The following is a 21,611-nucleotide window of genomic DNA, read 5'->3' as shown; positions in this document are numbered from 1 at the left end:
CATTTCCTTTTTTTTGTGTCTGAGAACATTGACCCCACCATCTGTTCTATTTGTTGGACTATACTACCGCTGCTTTTTTACCTGTGCTGTTGAAAACATGTGCCATATGACTGAACAGGCAAACCAGAGATGCTAGTAAAGGCTTGAATAGTTGCTCGATTTGCATGACCTCTATTGGAGTCAGTCTTCCCCGTGGGCCACAGCCTCACCTGATTTTGCTGCGTCGACGCAATCCAGAACCGAAAACACGTCGCTGTGACCTGCGTGCGCTCCCGCTATAGATGTCCAAACGGGCCACTCGGCCTGGACCCGGCCCGAACCCGTTTCGGCCCGATGCGTATAGGGTCGGGCCAGGCACGGCCCGTTAATGCTTCGGGCTGGGTCGTGCTGGCCCACGTGACTAGGGACATGCCCAAACCCGGCACGAACAGGGAAAAATCGTGCCGGGCCGGCCTGTTGGCCGGTGGGCCTCAACGTGTCGGGCCGGCCACTAGCCCGAACCAACAGTAGAGCAGTATATAAATACATACATTTAACAGAATTAATCACATATAATAACATATTATTTACATATATTAAGACAACAAAATTCATTTATCAATTCACAAGATAATATCATATTAATACAAATATGAAATGATCACATGAAATAACAGGGCCGGAGCACCACAGACGACTGACGAGCAGGGCGAGCACGAGTGCACGACCGACGAGCAGGGCGCAGAGGCGAGCAGCCGAGCACGACTGACGAGCAGGGCGAGCACGAGTGCACGACCGACGAGCAGGGCGCAGAGGCGAGCAGTCCGAGCACGAGATCCCCAATCGTCCGCAGGGCGCAGAGGCGAGCAGCCGAGCACGACTGTGACGAGCAGAGCGAGCACGAGTGCACTGTGCACGACCGACGAGCAGGGCGCAGAGGGGAGCAGTCCGAGCAGGCGAGCAGGACCAACGAGGCGACGAGCAGGCCAGTAGGGCGAGAAGCCGAGCACGAGATCCCCACTCGACCGCAGGGCGCATAGGCGAGGAGGGCGAGCACGATGCACGATCGACGACGACGAGCAGGGCGAGCAGGGAGGGGCGGTCGGGCGGAAGGCAGAGAGAAAACGGCGCCGCCGCCGTCAGACCGAGAGCAGAGAGGGCGTCGGGGTTGGGGAATGGGGACTCGGGGTCGACGGTTGGGGATAGGGTTAGCCGGTTAGGGTTATGCAGAGAGCCGAGCGTCGGGCCTGCGCTACTTGCAGAGGGTTTCGGCCCATTTAATGGAATTGGGCCTGCGCTGCTTGCACTTGTGTTGTCAAATATACGGGCCGCCGTCGGGCCGACCCATTTATCGTGCCGGACCGGGCCAAAGCACGCGGGCCACCGTATCTGCCCATACCCAACCCGGTAAACGGGCCGTGCCGGCCCGAGCTCGTAACCAACCGTGCCGGACCGGGTTTAGACCGGGCTAAATTCGTGCCGTGCCACGGGCCAAATAGGCGGCCCACACTGTTTGGACATCTATAGCTCCCGCCAGGCCCCGGCCAGAGGCCAGTACCCACATGTCGCCGACTGCCCACTAGCTAGTAGCAGCGTCTCTGTCTGTGTGCGCGCGCGCGTGTTTTCTTTTTGCTGTTCTGCTGGCGTTGCTGTCCTGGGCCCGGCGGGACAAGGACATGGAACGGACGCGAGCTCACCAGAACAGGTCGCGACTCGCGACTCGCGAGCGTGTGCCGCCCGGCCATATGGTGCGTGCGTCTACCTCCTCTCCCTGTCGAACAAAAGATGAGCTGTCTACTGGTTAGGCAAAAAAAAACCCAGGTAATAACATCTAATAGATAGTTAGCAACATATTACTTAGGCCATATTTCAACCTTCTAAAACTGATATTTAGCGACTAAAATTAGTTGAGAGGTTTAGAACGAGTTAGCTAATAAACCAGCTAATCGTCGCCTATATCTCTTAAATAGTTATTAATTGTTACCTGAAACCATATAACAACTTATTAGCCGACTAATAATTAACTATAGGAATGGAACCAGATCTTAAGCATGTTTGAGAACCTATGATAATTGATAGCCGCTAAAATTAGCTTAGAGGTTTATAACGTGTCAGACAATAGACCAACTAATTGTTACTTATACCTCTTAACTTAAATAGCTATTAGTTGTTACCTGCTCCAACTCAGCTAAAAGCATATAACAACTTATTAGCTGATTAATAATTAGCTCTAGGATTAGAACCAGGTCTTAAGCCTGTTTGAGAACTAACCTATGATAATTGTTAGCAGCTAAAATTAACTTAGAGGTTTATAACGTGCCAGACATTAGACTAACTAATTATTAGTTATACCTCTTAAATAGCTATTAGTTGTTACCTGCTCCAACTCACCTAAAATCATATAACAACTTATTAGCTGACTAATAATCAGCTCTAGAATTGGAACCATGCCTTAAGCCTGTTGGAACCTATAATAATTAAGGTTTTCAAACAGTCCAACTAATTGTTACATCATTAGTTAGGTTGAGACAACTCAAATTAGCCAAAACTTGGAAAACAAAAAAACAAGCTTGGCTAATCACTAGTACTAATCTCATGACGCCACGTGTGGAAAACAAAAAACCTGAAACAGAAGAAAGAAATCCCCCTCCAATAATGTTCGCGTGGCCGCGCCGCCCCCTCCACCCACCCACCAAAACATAAAAAGTAAACGGGCACTAGAACCGGGACGGAGCGCAACGCAACAAGCAGCAGAGGGCCAGAGGCGAAGCAGAACAGCACCACCCGCCTTCGCCTCCACTCCCGCCCGGGAATCTTCTTCGTCCCTCCCTCACTCACGCCATTTCATTCCTTCCACAGTTCCGCCGCCACCGGCCACCACCAGCGCATATATAAAAGACCCAGCAGCGACTGCGCCACTCCGCCGCGCAGGCAGGCGGTCCCGTCCCACCACCCACCCCGCGACCGCGAGGCCGCGACCCCGCTGATGATGGCGCCGTCCCCCGTCACGTGCAGCCCCTCCGCGGCGCGGCACCGCCCGCTGCAGCTCCGCTCCCCCGCGCCGCGCGCTGCTGTCGTGGCGGCGCTGCCGCTGCGGAGGAGGGAGGCGCTGCCGCACGCGCTGTGGATCGCGGCGGACCCGTGGGCGTCGGCGCGCGCGTGGACGAGTCTGGGCCTGGGCACGGGCAGGAGGGACGCGGCGAGGTGCGCGGCGGCGGGGCAGGTCGCGGGGACTAGCAGCGCGGGCGTAGGGAGGAGCGCCGGGATGGAGGTGGTCGTCGCCGCGGCTGCGGTCGTCGCCATGGGCACGGGGAACCGTGTCCTCTACAAGCTCGCGCTCGTGCCGCTCCGGAAGTACCCGTTCTTCCTGGCGCAGTTCGCCACGTTTGGGTGCGTCCGTGCGCCTTCTCCTCCCTTCCTCCCTCCTCGCTTGCGCCCGCATTGATCGGTCGTCGTCGTAGTAGATGGCACACGCGATGCGCTGGTGGCTGTCGCTGTGCTCGACCGGATCGAGCAATGTCGCTTGGGCTTGGAAGCTTGAACAGTAGAGATTCGTCGTCTCCGTCAAGCCGTGCGCTGTCGTGGATGGTGAATCATTTCTGGCTGGGGTCCCACGTGTCTTGTGGAAAGAATAACTCGGCGAGTATTTTTTTTTGGGGGGGGGGGGGGGGGGGGGGGTTGTTGTTGCTAAATCTGGATGCCGTTGTGCGACTGCAAACTGTCGTGTTTTTTCCCCCTGGCGCCAGATAGAGATCATGAGAGCCGTCCTCTTTTCATGTCAAACGGGGTAAACAGGGAATATATATAGGCTACAGAAATAGCATTTTAATAAAAACTAGGGCTCGTTTGGTTAAAAGTGGATTGGAGGATTCAACCCCCCTCTAACCAAATAAGCTTTAGGCCTTGTTCGTTTGTACCGGATTGGTGGGTCGGAACGATTCCTAACCGAATTGTTTTTCTAGTTTATATAAACTTTGATTAGCTGGAACGATTCCAGGTGCAATCCGATAGAAACGAACAAGGCCTTACTGAGCTCTTGTTGTCATGCATCAATGATTAGCGAGTCAGTGAGTCAGGTAGCACGAAGCACAAAATGAGCCAGTGAACCAGCGGGCATCAGTTAGGTAGCACAGAGCACAACACTTGTAGTAAATATAAAATAGATAATTGCTTATACTGCAATCCATGATTGATACACGCAAAACTGGTTGTACCCTATTAGCAAGTAGCTTTCTCAGGAGTTTGACTCATGAGTTTAGAAGGGAAATAGGTCGGAACTCTGATGTGTGTGATTTGGGTGATGTATGACTTGTTGGTGCTTCTCAGACCAATTGTGCCTTATTGAAACTCTTTGCACAGTTTATAGAAATCATACTTGATGGTTGACCAGCATTTCTTGAGAAATTCATTGCTGAACCCATCAGGACCTGGTGACTAATCATTGGTCAGGCTTTCAATCACACCATCAATTTCAGTTTCAGTGAAGCCTTATTCAATTTCACCCAGGAAATCTGCTATGTTGATGAAGTCTTCTGGTTGTACAGAGAAAACAGTGAACTCTGGGTTTCCCAACCTGTCTTTAAAGGCTTGCCACAGGAGGGATTCTTTGTCTCTGTGGTAGGTCCAATTGTTTCAGCACTAGAGACCAGGCGGCTGATTAGTATTTTCCTGTATTTGATGGTTGCATTGACATGAATCCTATTTCTTGACTAATCCCTAACTGTATTTAGCATGCATAATATTGTCTGCATAGCTAAACTGCATCGCTGACCTTTGTTGAGTCAATACCAGAACTTCCCTAATGGTTTCGAGGCAGTTACTCTGCAATTAGAATATTAGATTCTATTGGAACCAAGGCAGACGGCACTTTGATATCAGAAAAAGACACCAGAGCAATTATCGGCTTGCTTTCCAATCCTGTTATAGTTCAACATCATGCATTGAAATGATCTTTTCTGTGAAACTCTGTTTGAACTATTTCTTGGTTTCTGATAACATGCTCGGACTCTTCTATTTTTGGCAGATATGTAGTTGTCTATTTCTCGATCCTGTATCTTCGATATCGAGCGGGCATTGTCACCGATGAGATGCTGTCTCTACCACAGAAACCTTTTCTAGCTGTAGGACTCTTAGAGGCCTTTGGAGCAGCAGCAGGGATGGCAGCTGGAGGTAATTTTCTCAAGCCAGATTCAGCTTATTTTTTTTGTGACCAAGTAATGACTGAAGCAACATCTGTCTACCTGTTCATCACAATTATCTTGATAGTTTGATTTTTTTAGATAATGGAAACCAGGTCCCGGCTTTGTCCTCTATGAAAGGAGGTACAGCCTTACAAACAAAGTAACATCAAAAGATCAACACTCCCAACATAGAGTGCAATCTTACACCACAATCCTTAAAACAAACACGACACCCAACAGACATACTATAACCTCAATATGTAATCCTGTTCGTAAAACTCCAACCAAAATAAGAAAAAAATTGCATAGATGCGACTTCGATCCGTCGACACGTCTCCTTGATTATCTCCTGGTCTTCAACCCTCTGCAAATATCCCCAAAACCTAAGCCAATGGGTCGCCCGAAACAGAACCTGCAAATAAGTAACCATCGGGGTTTTGTTAAACACTAAGTCATTCCGACTTATCCAGATAGCCCAACATAAAGCTGCAACACCTGTAATAATCAGATTTTTAACTTTGAGGTGCACCCCATGCAACCAAGATCCAAAAATATGTTTAAATGATCTCGGGGTACTTAGACCAAAACACCAATATAAAAGCCTCCAAAAGAATCTAGCGTAATGACATTTAAAAAACAAGTGTTGTATAGATTCATTCGAATCACAGAACACACATTTTTTACTTCCCTGCCAGAACACACATCTTGATAGTTTGATACTGCTAGAGTTTTTCTGATAACGTATGCCACTAACGTGCATAAATAGCTAGGAAAATTGTCGTAGTCAATTTTAGGTTCACAGTTCCACACCTTCAGTTTTACTTTTGTACCAATGTTTGTGAGTTTGGTTTGGTAGTTTGCTCGTAGAAAGTGTACTTGACATGAACTTTATGAATCTTGTCCTCAGTGTCATTTGTTTTGTTTTTGTTGGAGTAGCTGTTCTTTCTGGAGCTTCAATACCAATACTGTCACAGGTATGAGCACTATAAGTATTGTATTGTGATATTTATTTAATCAGATTTAATCACATGCCTTAACTTCTTTATTACTTTTATGCAGACCTATCTTGTCTGGCAGCTTCTTCTATCTGCTATATTCTTGAAGAGGCGTTATAGAATTAATGAGATAGCAGGATGTTTTCTAGTGGCAATTGGTGTCATAATAACTGTAGCAAGGTAAGTGATCTCTTGATGAGCTCATGTGGGTGAAGCAGTTGAGTGTATTTTCACTGTTATGTTCCATGAAGGTGTTTTCTTCTTTCTGATTGATGCCATCTTAAAGAACGCTTGAACAAATCTTGCGTTAATCCAGACGATAGAACTTGAGTAAATAGATTTGTATGATTAGTTGGGAATGTTTGTAATATTGTTTTTATGCTCCAGAAATCCTCAATATATCACAAACCATGCAGCAGGTGTTCATGTGCCATATTGGGCATGTGCGTTACAGTACAAACTATTTAATTAGTTGCTAGTTTTCTGCTGCTGGAAAAATAAAACGTCTATACACAATTATGGAAATACCACATGTTATAAAAAGAATCTTTCACCCATCACTGCGCATGGAGGATTTGGTACTATGTTTTAGCAAAGTATGTCTTTGACATATGCAGCGATTTTGTTGTTCATTGCAATAGGGTTAGAAATGATAGCATCTAGGGTTAAGGAATTGTGTTATGGCTTACAATATTTCAGCATAGGGTAATTTTGGAAACCTTAAAGTTGCTTCTCACTGCTGTAGTGATAGAATAACATTTGGAATTAAGGAACAGTGTATCAGCAGCATGAGCAAGCTGTGTCAAGTTGTATTGTCAAATGTCAAATAAAACTCGGCTGGGGTGTGAAAGACCGCTCCCAGTATTATATTAAGAAGAGACTGAAACATGGTCCCGGCTAATAAAAATCCCCGAACCCTGGCCCCCATCACTAGCAGACGCCCACTCTGTAACGGTCCAGCTGGAGGGTGGCGCGCAGGACGTAACCCGAGAGCGGGCGGGGCACAACGATGTGATATTTTTAACCAAGCCAGAAATTCGCCCCCCGAGGGGATCAGACCTGAGACCTGAAGGTACTACTCGGAAGCCTTAACCATTACGCTAGAGGCCCTTTCACGTCAAATGTTAAACAAGAAGTCTTGATTTTGTTTCAGATATCTGTTGCCTTGATGTGAACATGATCTAACATGAATCTTTAACATGTGCAGTGGATCTGGTACTAGCGCTTCATTTAAAAGTAGTGGAATTTTATGGCCGCTGCTAATGATAATATCGTTCTTTTTCCAAGCTGCCGATACAATATTGAAGGTAGAAAATCTAGTTTAATAAATCAGTTACCTAACAACTACTACCTCCATTTCTAAATATTTGACGTCCAATAGTTCATTTTTGAACTAGAAAATGTCATATATAAAAAAACAGAGGGAGTACATTTTAGCTACCAGTTTCACCTGATCCAACTAAAGTCTATTGTTGCAGGAAATAATATTTATAGATGCTTCTAAGAAATTGAAGGTAATTACATCCTCCCATTATGTAACATGATATGTAGAGCTTTCATTAGTCCAATCTTCATAGCGGTTCTTCTTTGTTGGACCCTTTTTTCTGAATTCAATACTCTTCTTTTTCTTTGTAGTGTGGCTCGGTTGATCTTTTTGTTGTCAATTCATATGGCTCTGCTTATCAAGTAAGAATATGATCCTATTGTCTAATACTACCTTCGTCCTCGAATATTTGTCACCCGCTAGTTCATTTTTGAACTAAAACACGACAAATAAAAAAGAATAGAGGAGTACTTCGGATGCAGTATATATCACCAATCCATAATAATTATTAAATGACCATTTCAGGCCCTTTTTATGTGTATCTTGCTGCCTTTCCTGTCAAAGTTATGGGGAGTTCCATTCCATGTGTTACCAACCTACATAAAAGATGGTGCAGCCTGCTTTTTAAATATGGGATCAATATCTGGTATTGCTAATTTTCCTACTCCTTTTTTAATCTTTGTCTTTGTAAGGTAAATGCAGATCATGATCTTATTGCTAATTTTCCTACTCCTTTTTTAATCTTTGTCTTTGTAAGGTAAATGCAGATCATGATCTTTCTTAAAATTTAATTAACCATTAATGATTTGTTACCATTTACGTTCTATTTATGAATTTTCCACCATTCTTTTACTCCTGCTTAACTAGTCCCACCTGCTTGTTTGAGTTGAACTTTTAAAGCACATTGAGAATTCGTAGTTGTAGTTCCACTTGTTTAATGAATGAGTTGACAGTAGCAATGTATGTTCAGTAAGAAGCTTCTTTACTACCATGTTGTACTTTGCAATTCTGAGTCATTTTATATTTTCGCATTCCGCATTAGCATCTCCTTTGTACTTTTGTTATAAAAAGGAATAATATCTGAGCAAGCATCTTACTTTTTGTTAAACTTCTACTGTGCAGGTTGTGAAGGGGCACCACTTCTACCACTACTATTTGTGTTGGTTAACATGGGATTCAATATATCATTACTAAACCTACTAAAGATCTCCTCAGCAGTCATATCTTCCTTGGCTTCTACATTCTCAGGTTTGCATACTGTCTTGAGTGCACCATCCCATTTGCCTACACCAGTGGCTAGCACATCAAAGTTCTCAAGTTTGGGTTTCATTTGAACTTCTTCATGTCTCATTTTTATGGTAAAGTGCGTATCTGAACCTTTTTACGAAGGGATTGCTGTCATGCCACTGGCAAAAACACTTCGCTAAAGTACCACTAAACGTTTCATTGACATGCAGGATGTGTTCATTTTGAAACACTAATTACACAACCACCATAATTGAACTGATTTAAAACTGCTGTACACAGTTTATTGAATATCATCAAACCTTGATGTTGTGGAACCTTTATTTAAAATTGTTGTACATGCAGCCAACATTCCTTTTTATAATTATGCTTTTGCTGCCACCGCGTACAGAGCAGTCGTTGAATTATATCATATAGGAAGTAGGAACAAAGTGAAAAACTTTTGAGCCTTTGACAGTTCACAAGCTGACCTAGCGCAGAAAACCAGGATTTACTTTTTACAAATATGCTTGTTGCTGCTACACCATGCGGAGAAGACACTCAAGCATGACATATATGAACTGATCAGGAATGATGTTTTTTCTCTTGCAGTTCCGCTGTCCATCTACGCTTTCACTCTGCCACTGCCGTATATCGGTGCGGCGTCATCTCTGCCACCTGGCTTTGTTGCGGGTGCAGCGGTACTCACCACCGGCTTACTACTATACAGCCTACCACAGGCACAACATTATGGGAATTCTTTCCACAACAAGAATGATGACTAGTCAGCATTCATTTCTTCATTGGTTTATAATCACCCTTCACTCCAAGATGGTGCGCCATCTGGGTTCGAAAGGTTGGAGCAGAAGTTCTCCTGAGGGCCACCAGACTGTTGTATGTTGTATGAAACATATCATATATATATACCCACCAATAAAGGTGAGGAAATATCATATGGATATACTGGGAATAAAGAGCGAGAGGATGTATAACCGAACAAGTACCTGGCCGTCATACATTGTTGTTTACTGAGTGAAGGTCGGAGAAGAGCATGGACAGTGGTTAGACGGGAAGAAAACCAGGGAGAAGAGCAGGAGCATCATCACCACAGGGACGAAGAGAAGAAACAGCGGTGGTGGCGGAAGGGGTGGCAGCACCAACGGCAGGCACAGGAGGATCACTGTCGCCGCCAGCAACATCATCAGTACTCTCTTGCTCATCGCCGCCGCCCTGCGCTCGCTGTGATGGAACTTGCTTGTGCCAACCCCCAATGGCTGCCCGGCTCCAGTCTTTTTCTAGGCTTTCATGTGAGGAAGTTGTACTATGTGTGAGAGAAAGAAAATGTTAGTTGCCCCCGATGAAGGAACTGGCAAGGTATATGTACATGGCCAGCTTGAATCAGCAGGCCAGATGGGGTGTTTTGGCATGTGTGACTGCTGGACTGGGCATGTTCGATCCTTTTCTGCTTTCCAGTTCCAGTACAGAGACTGCACTGACTGGTCGGGGGTCCGTTTCTTTCTGGGACGTCCGAGGAATCCCTTGTCTCCCTGGGATGCGGCGGGGGAGGGCCATGGTTGGCCTGAGTTTGTCGGCGTAACATCCTGTCCTGTCCATCAAAAACCACTTCCCGCTAGCTTTTATAGGAGTACGAGCTTAGAGATCTGCGGCAGCATTCCCTGCGTCTCGAATCAGTATGCCTCTCCTATATCAATAATTTATTTGCTACCAATTCCTGATACTTTAATAGACATTAATGCGATTCGTAGAGAAAAGTCCGTCTCACGGAAAAAGAAATGGGATTAGTAAAGTAGGGTGTAGCAGAAACTGCAATGGGTGCTGTGTTTATTTCCTCCTAGCGCCCCTCCATTTGAGCTTGTACCATAGTCCATAGTGGTTCATGGTAAACTAAAGTCCACTTTTGTTTGTGCATCTTCGATTACTTCTCTTCTCTTGGATGTTCCTTTCCTGTCTCTTTGTTTTTTTATTTTTTCCTTCATGTTTCAAATCCAAGTTCTTAGGACATTTGGGCTTGATAGAAACGTGATTTGGGCTGATTCAACTGGAGCTGCAAATTTTCAATCTTAGGAGCAGCAACAGCGCACATTTGCAGCTGCAGCGTCGGCAAACCATCCGTCTGTGCGCAATTATCTTTTTTTACGTAATGGCAGCACCTCTGTCTTTCATTAAGAAGAAGATTAGAATTGATCTAGTTTTAAGAAAAAATGACTCAAAACCTACAAGAGATGTTCAAACAACACAGTCGGCGGTAATCCCACACACAAAGCTCATCCAGAGCCATCGTTACCGAGCTCAACATAAGGTACGAGCAGCTTCGACTTCACCAGACGGGCTGCACGTGGTCAAAAGAAACACGACAACATCTACACCTAAAAACTGACACAGATGGAGGAAGACCACGACGCGCCATCGTCACCAAGCCTCAACACACCCACACTCGAGGCAGCTTGATTCAACACCCACCTCCAGTTACTTGCCTGACCTCCAAGACAATAGACCATGAGGAAGGGAGTTCGCCTCATGTCATCTTTGCCGAACCACATCCCTTAATGTGGTACCTTCGCCTTCACGTTGTAAAAAACCCCACCTCCACCCGCAAACTAGACGCCGTGAAGCAGGAGTATCAACCGAAGGCAACGTCGAGGCTGAGACGAACTCGAAAGACAGAGCAATGCAACACCCTTAACAGGGGAAAGTGGTGCCCACGGGCGTCACCGTCGCCGAGGCTTTCGCCCAAGATGCCCTCTAGCACATCGAAAGGCTAGGACCCTAGGTCAAAGCATGCGGCCTCCGCCATCGCCACTACCCTGGCCTTCGCGCAAACCCCTCTAGAGGGGCACCGACGCGCCAGCTACCGCAACAACCGTAAAGCTACGTCGGCTACCATCCTCCGGTTGGGCACATGGAACCAGGGAACACCTTGCCTTGCGCACTAGCTGCCGTCGGTCGCACTGTCGTCGTTGCACACCCACATGGAGGTCCGGAGAGATCCATAATCGACACCCTCAGCAGGGTAGGAGTGGCGCCCGCAGGTGTCACCACCGTCCGCCCGAGGACCTACCACCACACATCTTGATGCGGGGAACTAGTCACCCGCTGATCGAACCGAAGGTGGAGAGATGGATCTGACCAAAAAGGCTCAAGATCCGGCCTCCAGCCGACCAGGGAGGGCCGATCGAAGCCACGACGCCAAGAGACATCGAGGCTGCCAACCCACGAAGACCGCGACGCCGCCTCGGCCCCACTGCTCCAACACCGGACCATTTGCTATTTTGTCACTCCCAGTTGTGGGCTTCTCTATTTTACCATCAGGCACACAAGTCATAGACACAAACGGTCTCACAAGTCATAGACACATGGTGATATAATAGCAAAGAGCCCACGCTGGTAGTGACAAAATAGCAATTTTTTCTCCAATACCAGCCCCGCCACCCAAACCCACCGAAGGCAGCAGCAGAGCCGCCTCCAGCCAGCCTTGCCCCAGCCACCACGCGCATTGTCGCTGCTGCGGGCCGGCCATGCGAACAGGCACGGTCGCCGTCGCCGCCGTCGCCGTGGGTTGGCCACGCGAGCACCCCCACGCAGGCGCGGGAGGAGCGGGGGTAAGAGCGGGAGCCCCTGCCGCCGCGAGCCAGCCGCGCGTGCACCATCGCCACAGGCCACCTCCACCATCACCGCGGGCCACGCGAGCCTTTCTGCGGCTAGCTCTGGCGACGGCGAGACAGAGAGGGGAGGGAGAGAATGAGACGGCGGCTAGGGTTTTCGCCGCCGGAGCAATTATCTTCGCGGCACTTGTTCTTGGCCGGGGATTTTACAGGCAGGGGCACACGCCACGTACGTACTGCTGCTAGTCCAGGTCAGGTGGTTGTACTCACATCACAGCCTCGAAAACCATCGGCTTCACCTGTCATTAGCATGGTGTCCGGTACAGCAGTATCCCAAAATCAAGTGCAGTGAATCTGGTCCGGTATGAGCATGACAGCCAATAAGCCACATCCACTTGACCAGCTGCTGGTACTCCAGCGCGTGTACTACTTGCCATTGCCTGGCACATACTGCCAGCGCGCGTGTGCTGTCGGCCAAGGCAAGGGCGGACCTAAAGCGAATCCCAGAAGATGCATCTTGCCTTGCCTTTTGGATGCAACGATCGACAGTTAATAGAGAGTACAAATACCATGCAAATTTGGTTGTTTGGACTGTAGTTTTGCACCTATGCGTCGGTTTCCTTCTTTGCTTTTATAACGTGTATCTGGTGATCAGTTGACCTCATCGCGCTGTACCTTGTACAAGTCAAGCAACGGCTCTAGCGGCATTGTCCAATTCGATCTATCTACTAGGGCTGAGTTCCGATCCATATTCGAGTTTGGGGACTCAATATTCAATATATATTCGACATTTATTCGTATATGTATTCTTAAAGTTAGATATTTAAGATGTCGACATACATTTAAACCTTATCCGACATAATTTGATAATATTTATCTGATCCGAATCCGAAGAAAAAATATAAAAAGATATGAAACAGGTAATATCCATCCGCATTTGATCCAATTACACTTCTAGATGCACACACTCAACTAGGGATGGCAACGGGTACATACCCGTCGGGTAGTACCATTCCATACCCGTACTCATCAAAAAAATTCTACCCGTCGGGTAACCCATATATATTCGCGGGTATAAAATCTTATCCATACCCGTACCCGCGCGGGTATTTTTACCCGTCGGGTAACCCGTACCCGCTAGGAAAGAATTAAATTCCAATATACCAATCACTCAAAATATTAAATAAACATATAAATACAACTTCAATTTCACATATAACAAATCATATGATTACATAACTTGGTATCTAGACAAATGATAACTAGAGAAGGGTTTTATTCTAGCTAAGTTGGACTCTATTACATGTTTATAGTGCTATTGATGCGGGTATATTTTACCCACGGGTAGACGGGTATGGGTAGTACCAACCCATACCCGTACCCGTCTACCCAACGGGTAGAGGTTTTTACCCATTAACATACCCGCGGGTAGAGAAATCATCCCGTACCCGCCTTCATATCGGGTAAAACCCGTCGGGTATTCGGGTTTCGGGTACCCATTGCCATCTCTATATTTAGAGAGAAGACTCCATTCAAAAAATGCATCCTTGGTCCTAGGTCTTATTCAATTAAACCGAGAAGGGCAGGCAGGTGACGCAAGTGTAAGGTGTGACCCTCGATCTGTCTGTGAACCGGAAAGGAGGTATGGTACTCGAAATCAACTTGTTACTCTGCCTTCCTATCAACAGGAAATGGCTTGCATGGATCCAAAAATAAAACGAAAACCAACAACGTTGCAATGGGGAAGGGCGTAGCTGGTGTAAAACTAAAGTTATATCTTTTCTTCTTTGCTTGTAACAAACAGAGCTATCTAAAGCTTGAAAGTAAGCAACAGAGCTATCTATTCCAACGTATTGGTCCAACTCCACGGTTCCTCTCATCTTTCTTGTCGGACTCAACGTTGGGTGAGTGGTGTGTGTGTGTGGGGGAGGGGGCTACTATAATCTGCATGGTTGTTACATGCTTTCTATCTCTCTTTGATGTACTCAACCTATGTCGGCGTTTCGACCCCGGGGGGTCCCTGGACCGACGAGTAAATTGTCGCTGCGTGCCGCAACCCAGATGTGTTGGCGCGAGACGGAACACAAAGGGGGAAACCGCGGCTTCGTGTTATCCTGCACCAGAGTGGGTGCGCTTGCAGTAGGGGTTACAAGCGTTCGCGAGGGAGAGAGGGAGTCCCGCGCGACCACCCTCTCGTATGAGGGCCCTGGCCCTTCCTTTTATAGATGCAAGGAGAGGGTCCAGGTGTACAAAGGGGGTGTAGCAATATGCTAACGTGTCCGGCAGAGAGGAGTCAGAGCCCTATGTACATGCCAATGTGGCTGTCGGAGAGGTGCTAGAGCCCTGTGTACGCGGTGTCGTGGCCGTCGGAAGAGCGTTTGAGCCCTGTAGAAGCACAGCTGTCGGGGCTGTCGGGACCTTGCTGACGTCTCCTTGCTTCCGTAAGGGGCTGAGAGCCTCCGTCGTCATGGACGCACGCGGGGAGCCATCATTACTTGTTACCGGGGCGAGCCTGGATGGGACGCCGGTCTTGTTCCCCCGTAGCCTGAGCTAGCTAGGGGTAGGGTAATGATGTACCCCCTGCGGCGTGGTCGGTCCGAGCCCAATGTCGGGCGAGGCGGAGACTCCTCCTGAGGCCGAGGCCGGGGTCGAGCGAGGACGCGATTCCGCCCGAGGTCGAGGTTGAGGCCGGGCCGCGGGGTCGGGCGAGGCGGAGACCACCTTTCAAGGTCGAGGTCGAGGCCGAGCCCTGGGGTCGGGTGAGGCGGAGTCCACCTTCCGAGGTCGAGGCGGGGACCGAGTGAGAGCACCTAGAGGGGGGGGGGGGTGAATAGGTGATCCTGTGAAACTTGAAAACTTAAGCCACAAAACTTGGTTAATCGTTAGCACAATAATTGCCAAGTGGCTAGATAGGAATCCTCAACAAAACACAATAACCAATAAGGATCAATCACAGAGATGGCACGGTGGTTATCCCGTGGTTCGGCCAAGACCAACGCTTGCCTACTCCACGTTGTGGCGTCCCAACGGACGATGGTTGCAATCAACCCCTCTCAAGCGGTCCAAAGACCCACTTGAATACCACAGTGTTTTGCTTGCTTTTTCTCAATCCCGTTTGCGAGGAATCTCCACAACTTGGAGCCTCTCGCCCTTACACTTGAAATTCACAAAGAACACAGAGCAAGGGAGGGATTAGCAACACACACAAGACACAAGAACCAGAGTGTCAACACGCACACAAGTCGCAACAAGAGCTCGCAACACAACTCAATGAGTTCACAACTCCACTAGAGCTCTATATGCTATCACAATGAAAAGAATGCGCGAAATCGATGTCTTGGTGCTTAGGAATGTTGTAGGAATGCTTGGTGTCCTCCTCCATGCGCCTAGGGGTCCCTTTTATAGCCCCAAGTCAGCTAGGAGCCGTTGAGAGCAATCTAGGAAGGCTGATCTTGCCTTCTGTCGACTGGCGCACCGGACAGTCCGGTGCACACCGGACACTGTCCGGTGCCCGATTTCCTTCCAAGAATGGCGCAGTCGACCGTTGGCAGCCTGAGAGCCGTTGGCGCACCGGACATGTCCGGTGCACACCGGACAGTCCGGTGCCCCCTTCTAGCCGTTGGCTCGGCCACGTGTCCCGCGCAGATCGCGCGGCCGACCGTTGGCTCACCGAACGGTCCGGTGCACACCGGACAGTCCGGTGAATTATAGCCGTACATCGACGATGAATTCCCGAGAGCGACGAGTTCGCCTATGAACGGCCCACCGGACAGTCCGGTGCACCACCGGACAGTCCGGTGAATTATAGCCGTACACCGCCGTCGAAGTCCCGAGAGCAGCCTTTTCCCTCGAGCCAGCCTGGCGCACCGGACACTGTCCGGTGCACCACCGGACAGTCCGGTGCACCCAGACTGAGCAGACTTTGGCTGCTCGAGCCATCTCTTCTCCAACTCGATTTTTTCTGTTTCCAGCACTTAGACACAATACTTTAGTCCATAAAACAATGTACTAAGTCTGAGAAACATACCTTTATCTTTGATTTGTACTTTGTCCACCTTTTTACAATTAGGCACTTGTGTTGGACACTAAATCACCAAAATACTTAGAAATGGCCCAAGGGCACATTTCCCTTTCAATCTCCCCCTTTTTGGTGATTTATGCCAACACAACATAAAGCTAGTAGAACAAGTACAAAATCAATTCAAATAAGAACTCAAATTGTTTTGATTCAAATTTGACATATATGGATCACTCTTTGCCACCACTAGGTTTGTTTTTGCAAATCAAACTCAAATTTTTATCTCTAAGTCAAACCCACATGTTAAGACATAAAGAGAGTCATTCCAAGAGGAATTGATTCAAGATTTCAAAAACTCCCCCTTTTTCTCATAATCAATACTTCTCCCCACAAGAAGCCAACTTTTTTTTTCTCATAATCAATACTTCTCCCCACAAGAAGCCAACTTTTGACAAGAGAGACAATAAAAGAGTTTTGACAAACCAAAGCTCTATTCTCCTATTTTCAAAATCTCTCAAGTGGTAGCTGATCCATTTATCGCTTTGGCCTTTATTTTCTCCCCCTTTGGCATCAAGCACCAAAACAGGATCAATCTTGGCCCTTTAACCCCATTGCCTCACCAAAATCTTCAAATAAGAGCAAATGGGCAATAAGAGTATAAAGATGAACTTGGAAAAGTTACTCTTTTCATCGGAGTGCAGTGGAAGTCTTGCATGGTCCAAGTCCACCTTTTCCCTTTCAATCCTCCTTGAAGACTAAAACAACCAAACTCAAGTACATGGTTAGTCTCAAAGGGTCAAGTTGTAGCACAGCTCCCCCTAAATATGTACATCACTTGCAAAAAGGACTTGTGAGGTCCAGGGAGTGTTTGTACAACTTGAGCACCATACATAAGCAACAAAATGCATAAGGAACATGATCAAAGGCATAAACACATGTATGCTATAAATCAATCCAAGTTCCGCGAATCTAAGATATTGAGCTCACTACGCAGCCTGCAAAAGGTCTTCTCATCTAGAGGCTTGGTAAAGATATCGGCTAGCTGGTTCTCGGAGCTAACAAGAAACACTTCGATATCCCCCTTTTGCTGGTGGTCTCTCAAAAAGTGATGCCGGATGTCAATGTGCTTTGTGCGGCTGTGCTCAACAGGATTTTCCGCTATGCGGATAGCACTCTCATTGTCACATAGGAGTGGGACTTTGCTCAGATTGTAGCCAAAGTCCCGGAGGGTTTGCCTCATCCAAAGTAGTTGCGCACAACACTGTCCTGCGGCAACGTACTCGGCCTCAGCGGTGGATAGGGCAACGGAAGTTTGTTTCTTAGAGTTCCACGACACCAGGGACCTTCCTAAGAATTGGCACGTCCCCGATGTACTCTTCCTATCGACCTTACATCCAGCATAGTCGGAATCTGAGTACCCAATCAAGTCAAAGTTAGACCCCTTTGGATACCAGATCCCGAAGCAAGGCGTAGCGACTAAATATCGAAGAATTCGCTTCACGGCCACTAAGTGACACTCCTTAGGATCGGATTGAAATCTAGCACACATGCATACGCTAAGCATAATATCCGGTCTACTAGCACATAAATAAAGCAAAGAACCTATCATGGACCGGTATGCTTTTTGATCAACGGACTTACCTCCTTTGTTGAGGTCGGTGTGTCCGCCAGTTCCCATCGGCGTCTTTGCGGGCTTGGCGTCCTTCATCCCAAACCGCTTTAGCAAGTCTTGCGTGTACTTCGTTTGGGAGATGAAAGTGCCGTCCTTGAGTTGCTTCACTTGGAACCCAAGGAAGTAGTTCAACTCGCCCATCATCGACATCTCGAATTTCTGCGTCATAACCCTGCTAAACTCTTCACAAGACTTTTGATTAGTAGAACCAAATATTATGTCATCGACATAAATTTGGCACACAAAAAGATCACCATCGCAAGTCTTAGTAAAAAGAGTTGGATCGGCTTTCCCAACCTTGAAAGCATTAGCAATTAAAAAGTCTCTAAGGCATTCATACCATGCTCTTGGGGCTTGCTTAAGTCCATAGAGCGCCTTAGAGAGCTTACACACGTGGTCGGGGTACCGTTCATCCTCGAAGCCAGGGGGTTGCTCCACGTACACCTCCTCCTTGATCGGCCCGTTGAGGAAAGCGCTCTTCACATCCATTTGGTACAACCTGAAAGAATGGTGAGCGGCATATGCTAGCAAGATACGAATTGATTCTAGCCTAGCCACAGGAGCAAAAGTCTCCTCAAAGTCCAAACCTGCGACTTGGGCATAACCTTTTGCCACAAGTCGAGCCTTGTTCCTCGTCACCACCCCGTGCTCGTCCTGTTTGTTGCGGAACACCCACTTGGTTCCCACAACATTTTGCTTGGGACGAGGCACCAGTGTCCAAACTTCATTGCGCTTGAAATTGTTGAGTTCCTCCTGCATGGCCAACACCCAGTCCGGATCTAGCAAGGCCTCTTCTACCCTGAAAGGCTCAATAGAAGAGACAAAGGAGTAATGCTCACAGAAATTAACTAATCTTGAACGAGTAGTTACTCCCTTGCTAATATCACCCAATATTTGGTCGACGGGATGATCCCTTTGAATCATCGCTCGAACTTGGGTTGGAGGTGCCTGAGGTGCTTCTTCTTCTTCAACTTGATCATCCTGTGCTCCCCCTTGATCATGCGCCTCCACTTGAGGTACCTGTTCGTCATCTTGGGATGGGGGATGCACCATAGTTGAGGAAGACGGTTGATCTTGCTCCAATTGTTCCTGAGGCCGCACATCTCCAATTGCCATGGTGTGTATCGCGACCGTTGGAACATCTTCATCTACATCATCAAGATCAACAACTTGCTCTCTTGGAGAGCCATTAGTTTCATCAAATACAACGTCGCTAGAGACTTCAACCAAACCCGATGATTTGTTGAAGACCCTATATGCCTTTGTATTTGAATCATAACCTAATAAAAACCCTTCTACAGCTTTGGGAGCAAATTTGGAATTCCTACCCTTCTTCACTAGAATGTAGCATTTACTCCCAAAAACACGAAAGTACGATACATTGGGTTTGTTACCGGTTAATAGCTCATACGACGTCTTCTTGAGGAGGCGGTGAAGGTAGACCCTGTTGATGGCGTGGCAAGCCGTGTTCACGGCTTCCGACCAAAAACGCTCGGGGGTCTTGAACTCTCCAAGCATAGTCCTCGCCATATCAATGAGCGTCCTGTTCTTCCTCTCTACCACACCATTTTGCTGAGGTGTGTAGGGAGCGGAGAACTCGTGCTTGATCTCCTCCTCCTCAAGGAACTCCTCCACTTGAAGATTCTTGAATTCGGACCCGTTGTCGCTCCTTATCTTCTTCACCTTGAGCTCAAACTCATTTTGAGCTCTCCTGAGGAAGCGCTTGAGGGTCCCTTGGGTTTCAGACTTATCCTGCAAAAAGAACACCCAAGTGAAGCGAGAAAAGTCATCAACAATAACTAGACCATACTTACTTCCTCCTATGCTTAGATAGGCGACGGGTCCGAAGAGGTCCATATGCATCAGCTCTAGAGGTCTTGAAGTGGTCATCACATTCTTGCTGTGATGAGCTCCTCCCACCTGTTTACCTGCTTGACAAGCTGCACAAGGTCTATCTTTTTCGAAATGTACATTGGTTAGACCTATCACGTGTTCTCCCTTTAGAAGCTTGTGGAGGTTCTTCATCCCCACATGTGCTAAGCGGCGATGCCACAACCAGCCCATGCAAGTCTTAGCCATTAAGCATGCATCTAGACCGGCCCCCTCTTTTGCAAAATCAACTAAATAAAGTTTGCCGTCTAGTACACCCTTAAAAGCTAGTGAACCATCACGTCTTCTAAAGACAGAAACATCTACATTTGTAAATAGACAATTATATCCCATATTACATAATTGACTAACAGATAGTAAATTATATCCAAGAGACTCAACTAAAAACACATTAGAGATAGAGTGTTCATTTGATATTGCAATCTTGCCTAAGCCTTTCACCTTGCCTTGGTTCCCATCACCGAATATGATTGAATCTTGGGAATCCTTATTCTTGACGTAGGAGGTGAACATCTTCTTCTCCCCCGTCATATGGTTTGTGCATCCGCTGTCGATAATCCAGCTTGAACCCCCGGATGCATAAATCTGCAAGGCAAATTTAGGCTTGGATCTTAGGTACCCAACTCTTGTTGGGTCCTACAAGGTTAGTCACAATTGTCTTAGGGACCCAAATGCAAGTTTTATCACCCTTGCATTTTGCCCCTAATTTCCTAGCAACTATCTTCCTATCCTTTCTACAAATAGCAAAGGAAGCATTTAAAGCATGATATATTGTAGATGGTTCATTAACTTTCCTAGGAATATTAGCAACATTTCTCCTAGGCATATTATGAACAACATTTTTCCTACCAACATTTCTATCATGCACATAGGAAGAACTAGAAACAAACATGGCATGAGAATCAAAAGCATCATATGCATTATAACTCCTATAAGCATTTCTATATTGTCTCTTGTCATGATACATAAAAGCATGGTTCTTTTTAGCACTAATAGCCATAGGGGCCTTCCCTTTCTCCTTGGTGGAGATGGGAGCCTTATGGCTTGTTAAGTCCTTGGCTTCCCTCTTGAAGCCAAGTCCATCCTTAATTGAGGGGTGTCTACCAATCGTGTAGGCATCCCTTGCAAATTTTAGCTTATCGAAATCACTTTTGCTAGTCTTAAGTTGGTCATTAAGACTAGTTACTTCATCATTTAATCTAGAAATTGCAACTAGGTGTTTACTACAAGCATCAATATCAAAATCCTTACACCTAGTACAAATTATAACATGTTCTACACAAGAATTAGATTTATTTGCTACTTCTAATTTAGCATTTAAATCATTGTTAACACCTTGTAAAGTAGAAATGGTTTCATGACAAGTAGATAGTTCATAAGAAAGCATTTCATTTCTTTTAACTTCTAAAGCATAGGAATTTTGTGCCTCTACAAATTTATCATGTTCATCATATAACAAATCCTCTTGCTTTTCTAAAAGCCTATCCTTTTCATTCAAGGCATCAATCAATTCATTGATTTTATCAATTTTATTTCTATCCAATCCCTTGAACAAGCTAGAGTAATCTATTTCATCTTCATCACTAGATTCGTCCTCACTTGAAGAATCATAAGTAGAGTTTCGAGTACATACCTTCTTCTCCCTTGCCATAAGGCATGTGTGACGCTCGTTGGGGAAGAGGGATGACTTGTTGAAGGCGGTGGCG

The 21,611-nt window shown here is 46.7% G+C and overlaps 1 protein-coding gene across 2 annotated transcripts; it reads left to right on the top strand.

The window, feature by feature from the left end:
* The first annotated feature begins 2,743 nt into the window (after positions 1 to 2,743).
* On the top strand, positions 2,744 to 10,160 carry LOC100272467 (uncharacterized). Of its 2 annotated transcripts, XR_563440.4 has the most exons (11): positions 2,908 to 3,369; positions 5,003 to 5,148; positions 6,096 to 6,133; positions 6,219 to 6,334; positions 7,362 to 7,461; positions 7,633 to 7,668; positions 7,790 to 7,840; positions 8,004 to 8,124; positions 8,601 to 8,726; positions 9,315 to 9,641; positions 9,741 to 10,160. XR_563440.4 is itself a non-coding variant. In NM_001146939.1 (10 exons), exons 1-10 carry the CDS (start codon positions 2,966 to 2,968, stop codon positions 9,485 to 9,487), a joined length of 1,311 nt encoding a protein of 436 aa, NP_001140411.1. In that variant the 5' UTR covers positions 2,744 to 2,965; the 3' UTR covers positions 9,488 to 9,700. The 2 variants fall into 2 exon arrangements, 1 of the variants encoding a protein (NP_001140411.1); NM_001146939.1 differs by lacking the exon at positions 9,741 to 10,160 and having other exon boundaries at positions 2,744 to 3,369; positions 9,315 to 9,700.
* Positions 10,161 to 21,611: the final 11,451 nt, after the last annotated feature.

This window comes from Zea mays, chromosome 3 (assembly GCF_902167145.1).
Source record: "Zea mays cultivar B73 chromosome 3, Zm-B73-REFERENCE-NAM-5.0, whole genome shotgun sequence".
NCBI lineage: Eukaryota > Viridiplantae > Streptophyta > Magnoliopsida > Poales > Poaceae > Zea > Zea mays.
The sequence above is the reverse complement of the archived record's forward strand: the minus strand, read 5'-3'. Positions and strand labels throughout refer to the sequence as shown.

Coding starts and splice junctions, on each gene's coding strand:
- LOC100272467 (NM_001146939.1), top strand. CDS start 2,966: ATGATGGCGCCGTCCCCCGTCACGTGCAGCCCCTCCGCGGCGCGGCAC. Junction 5,149..6,095: donor AGCAGGGATGGCAGCTGGAG/GTAATTTTCTCA, acceptor TTGTTGGAGTAG/CTGTTCTTTCTGGAGCTTCA. Junction 8,125..8,600: donor AAATATGGGATCAATATCTG/GTATTGCTAATT, acceptor TCTACTGTGCAG/GTTGTGAAGGGGCACCACTT.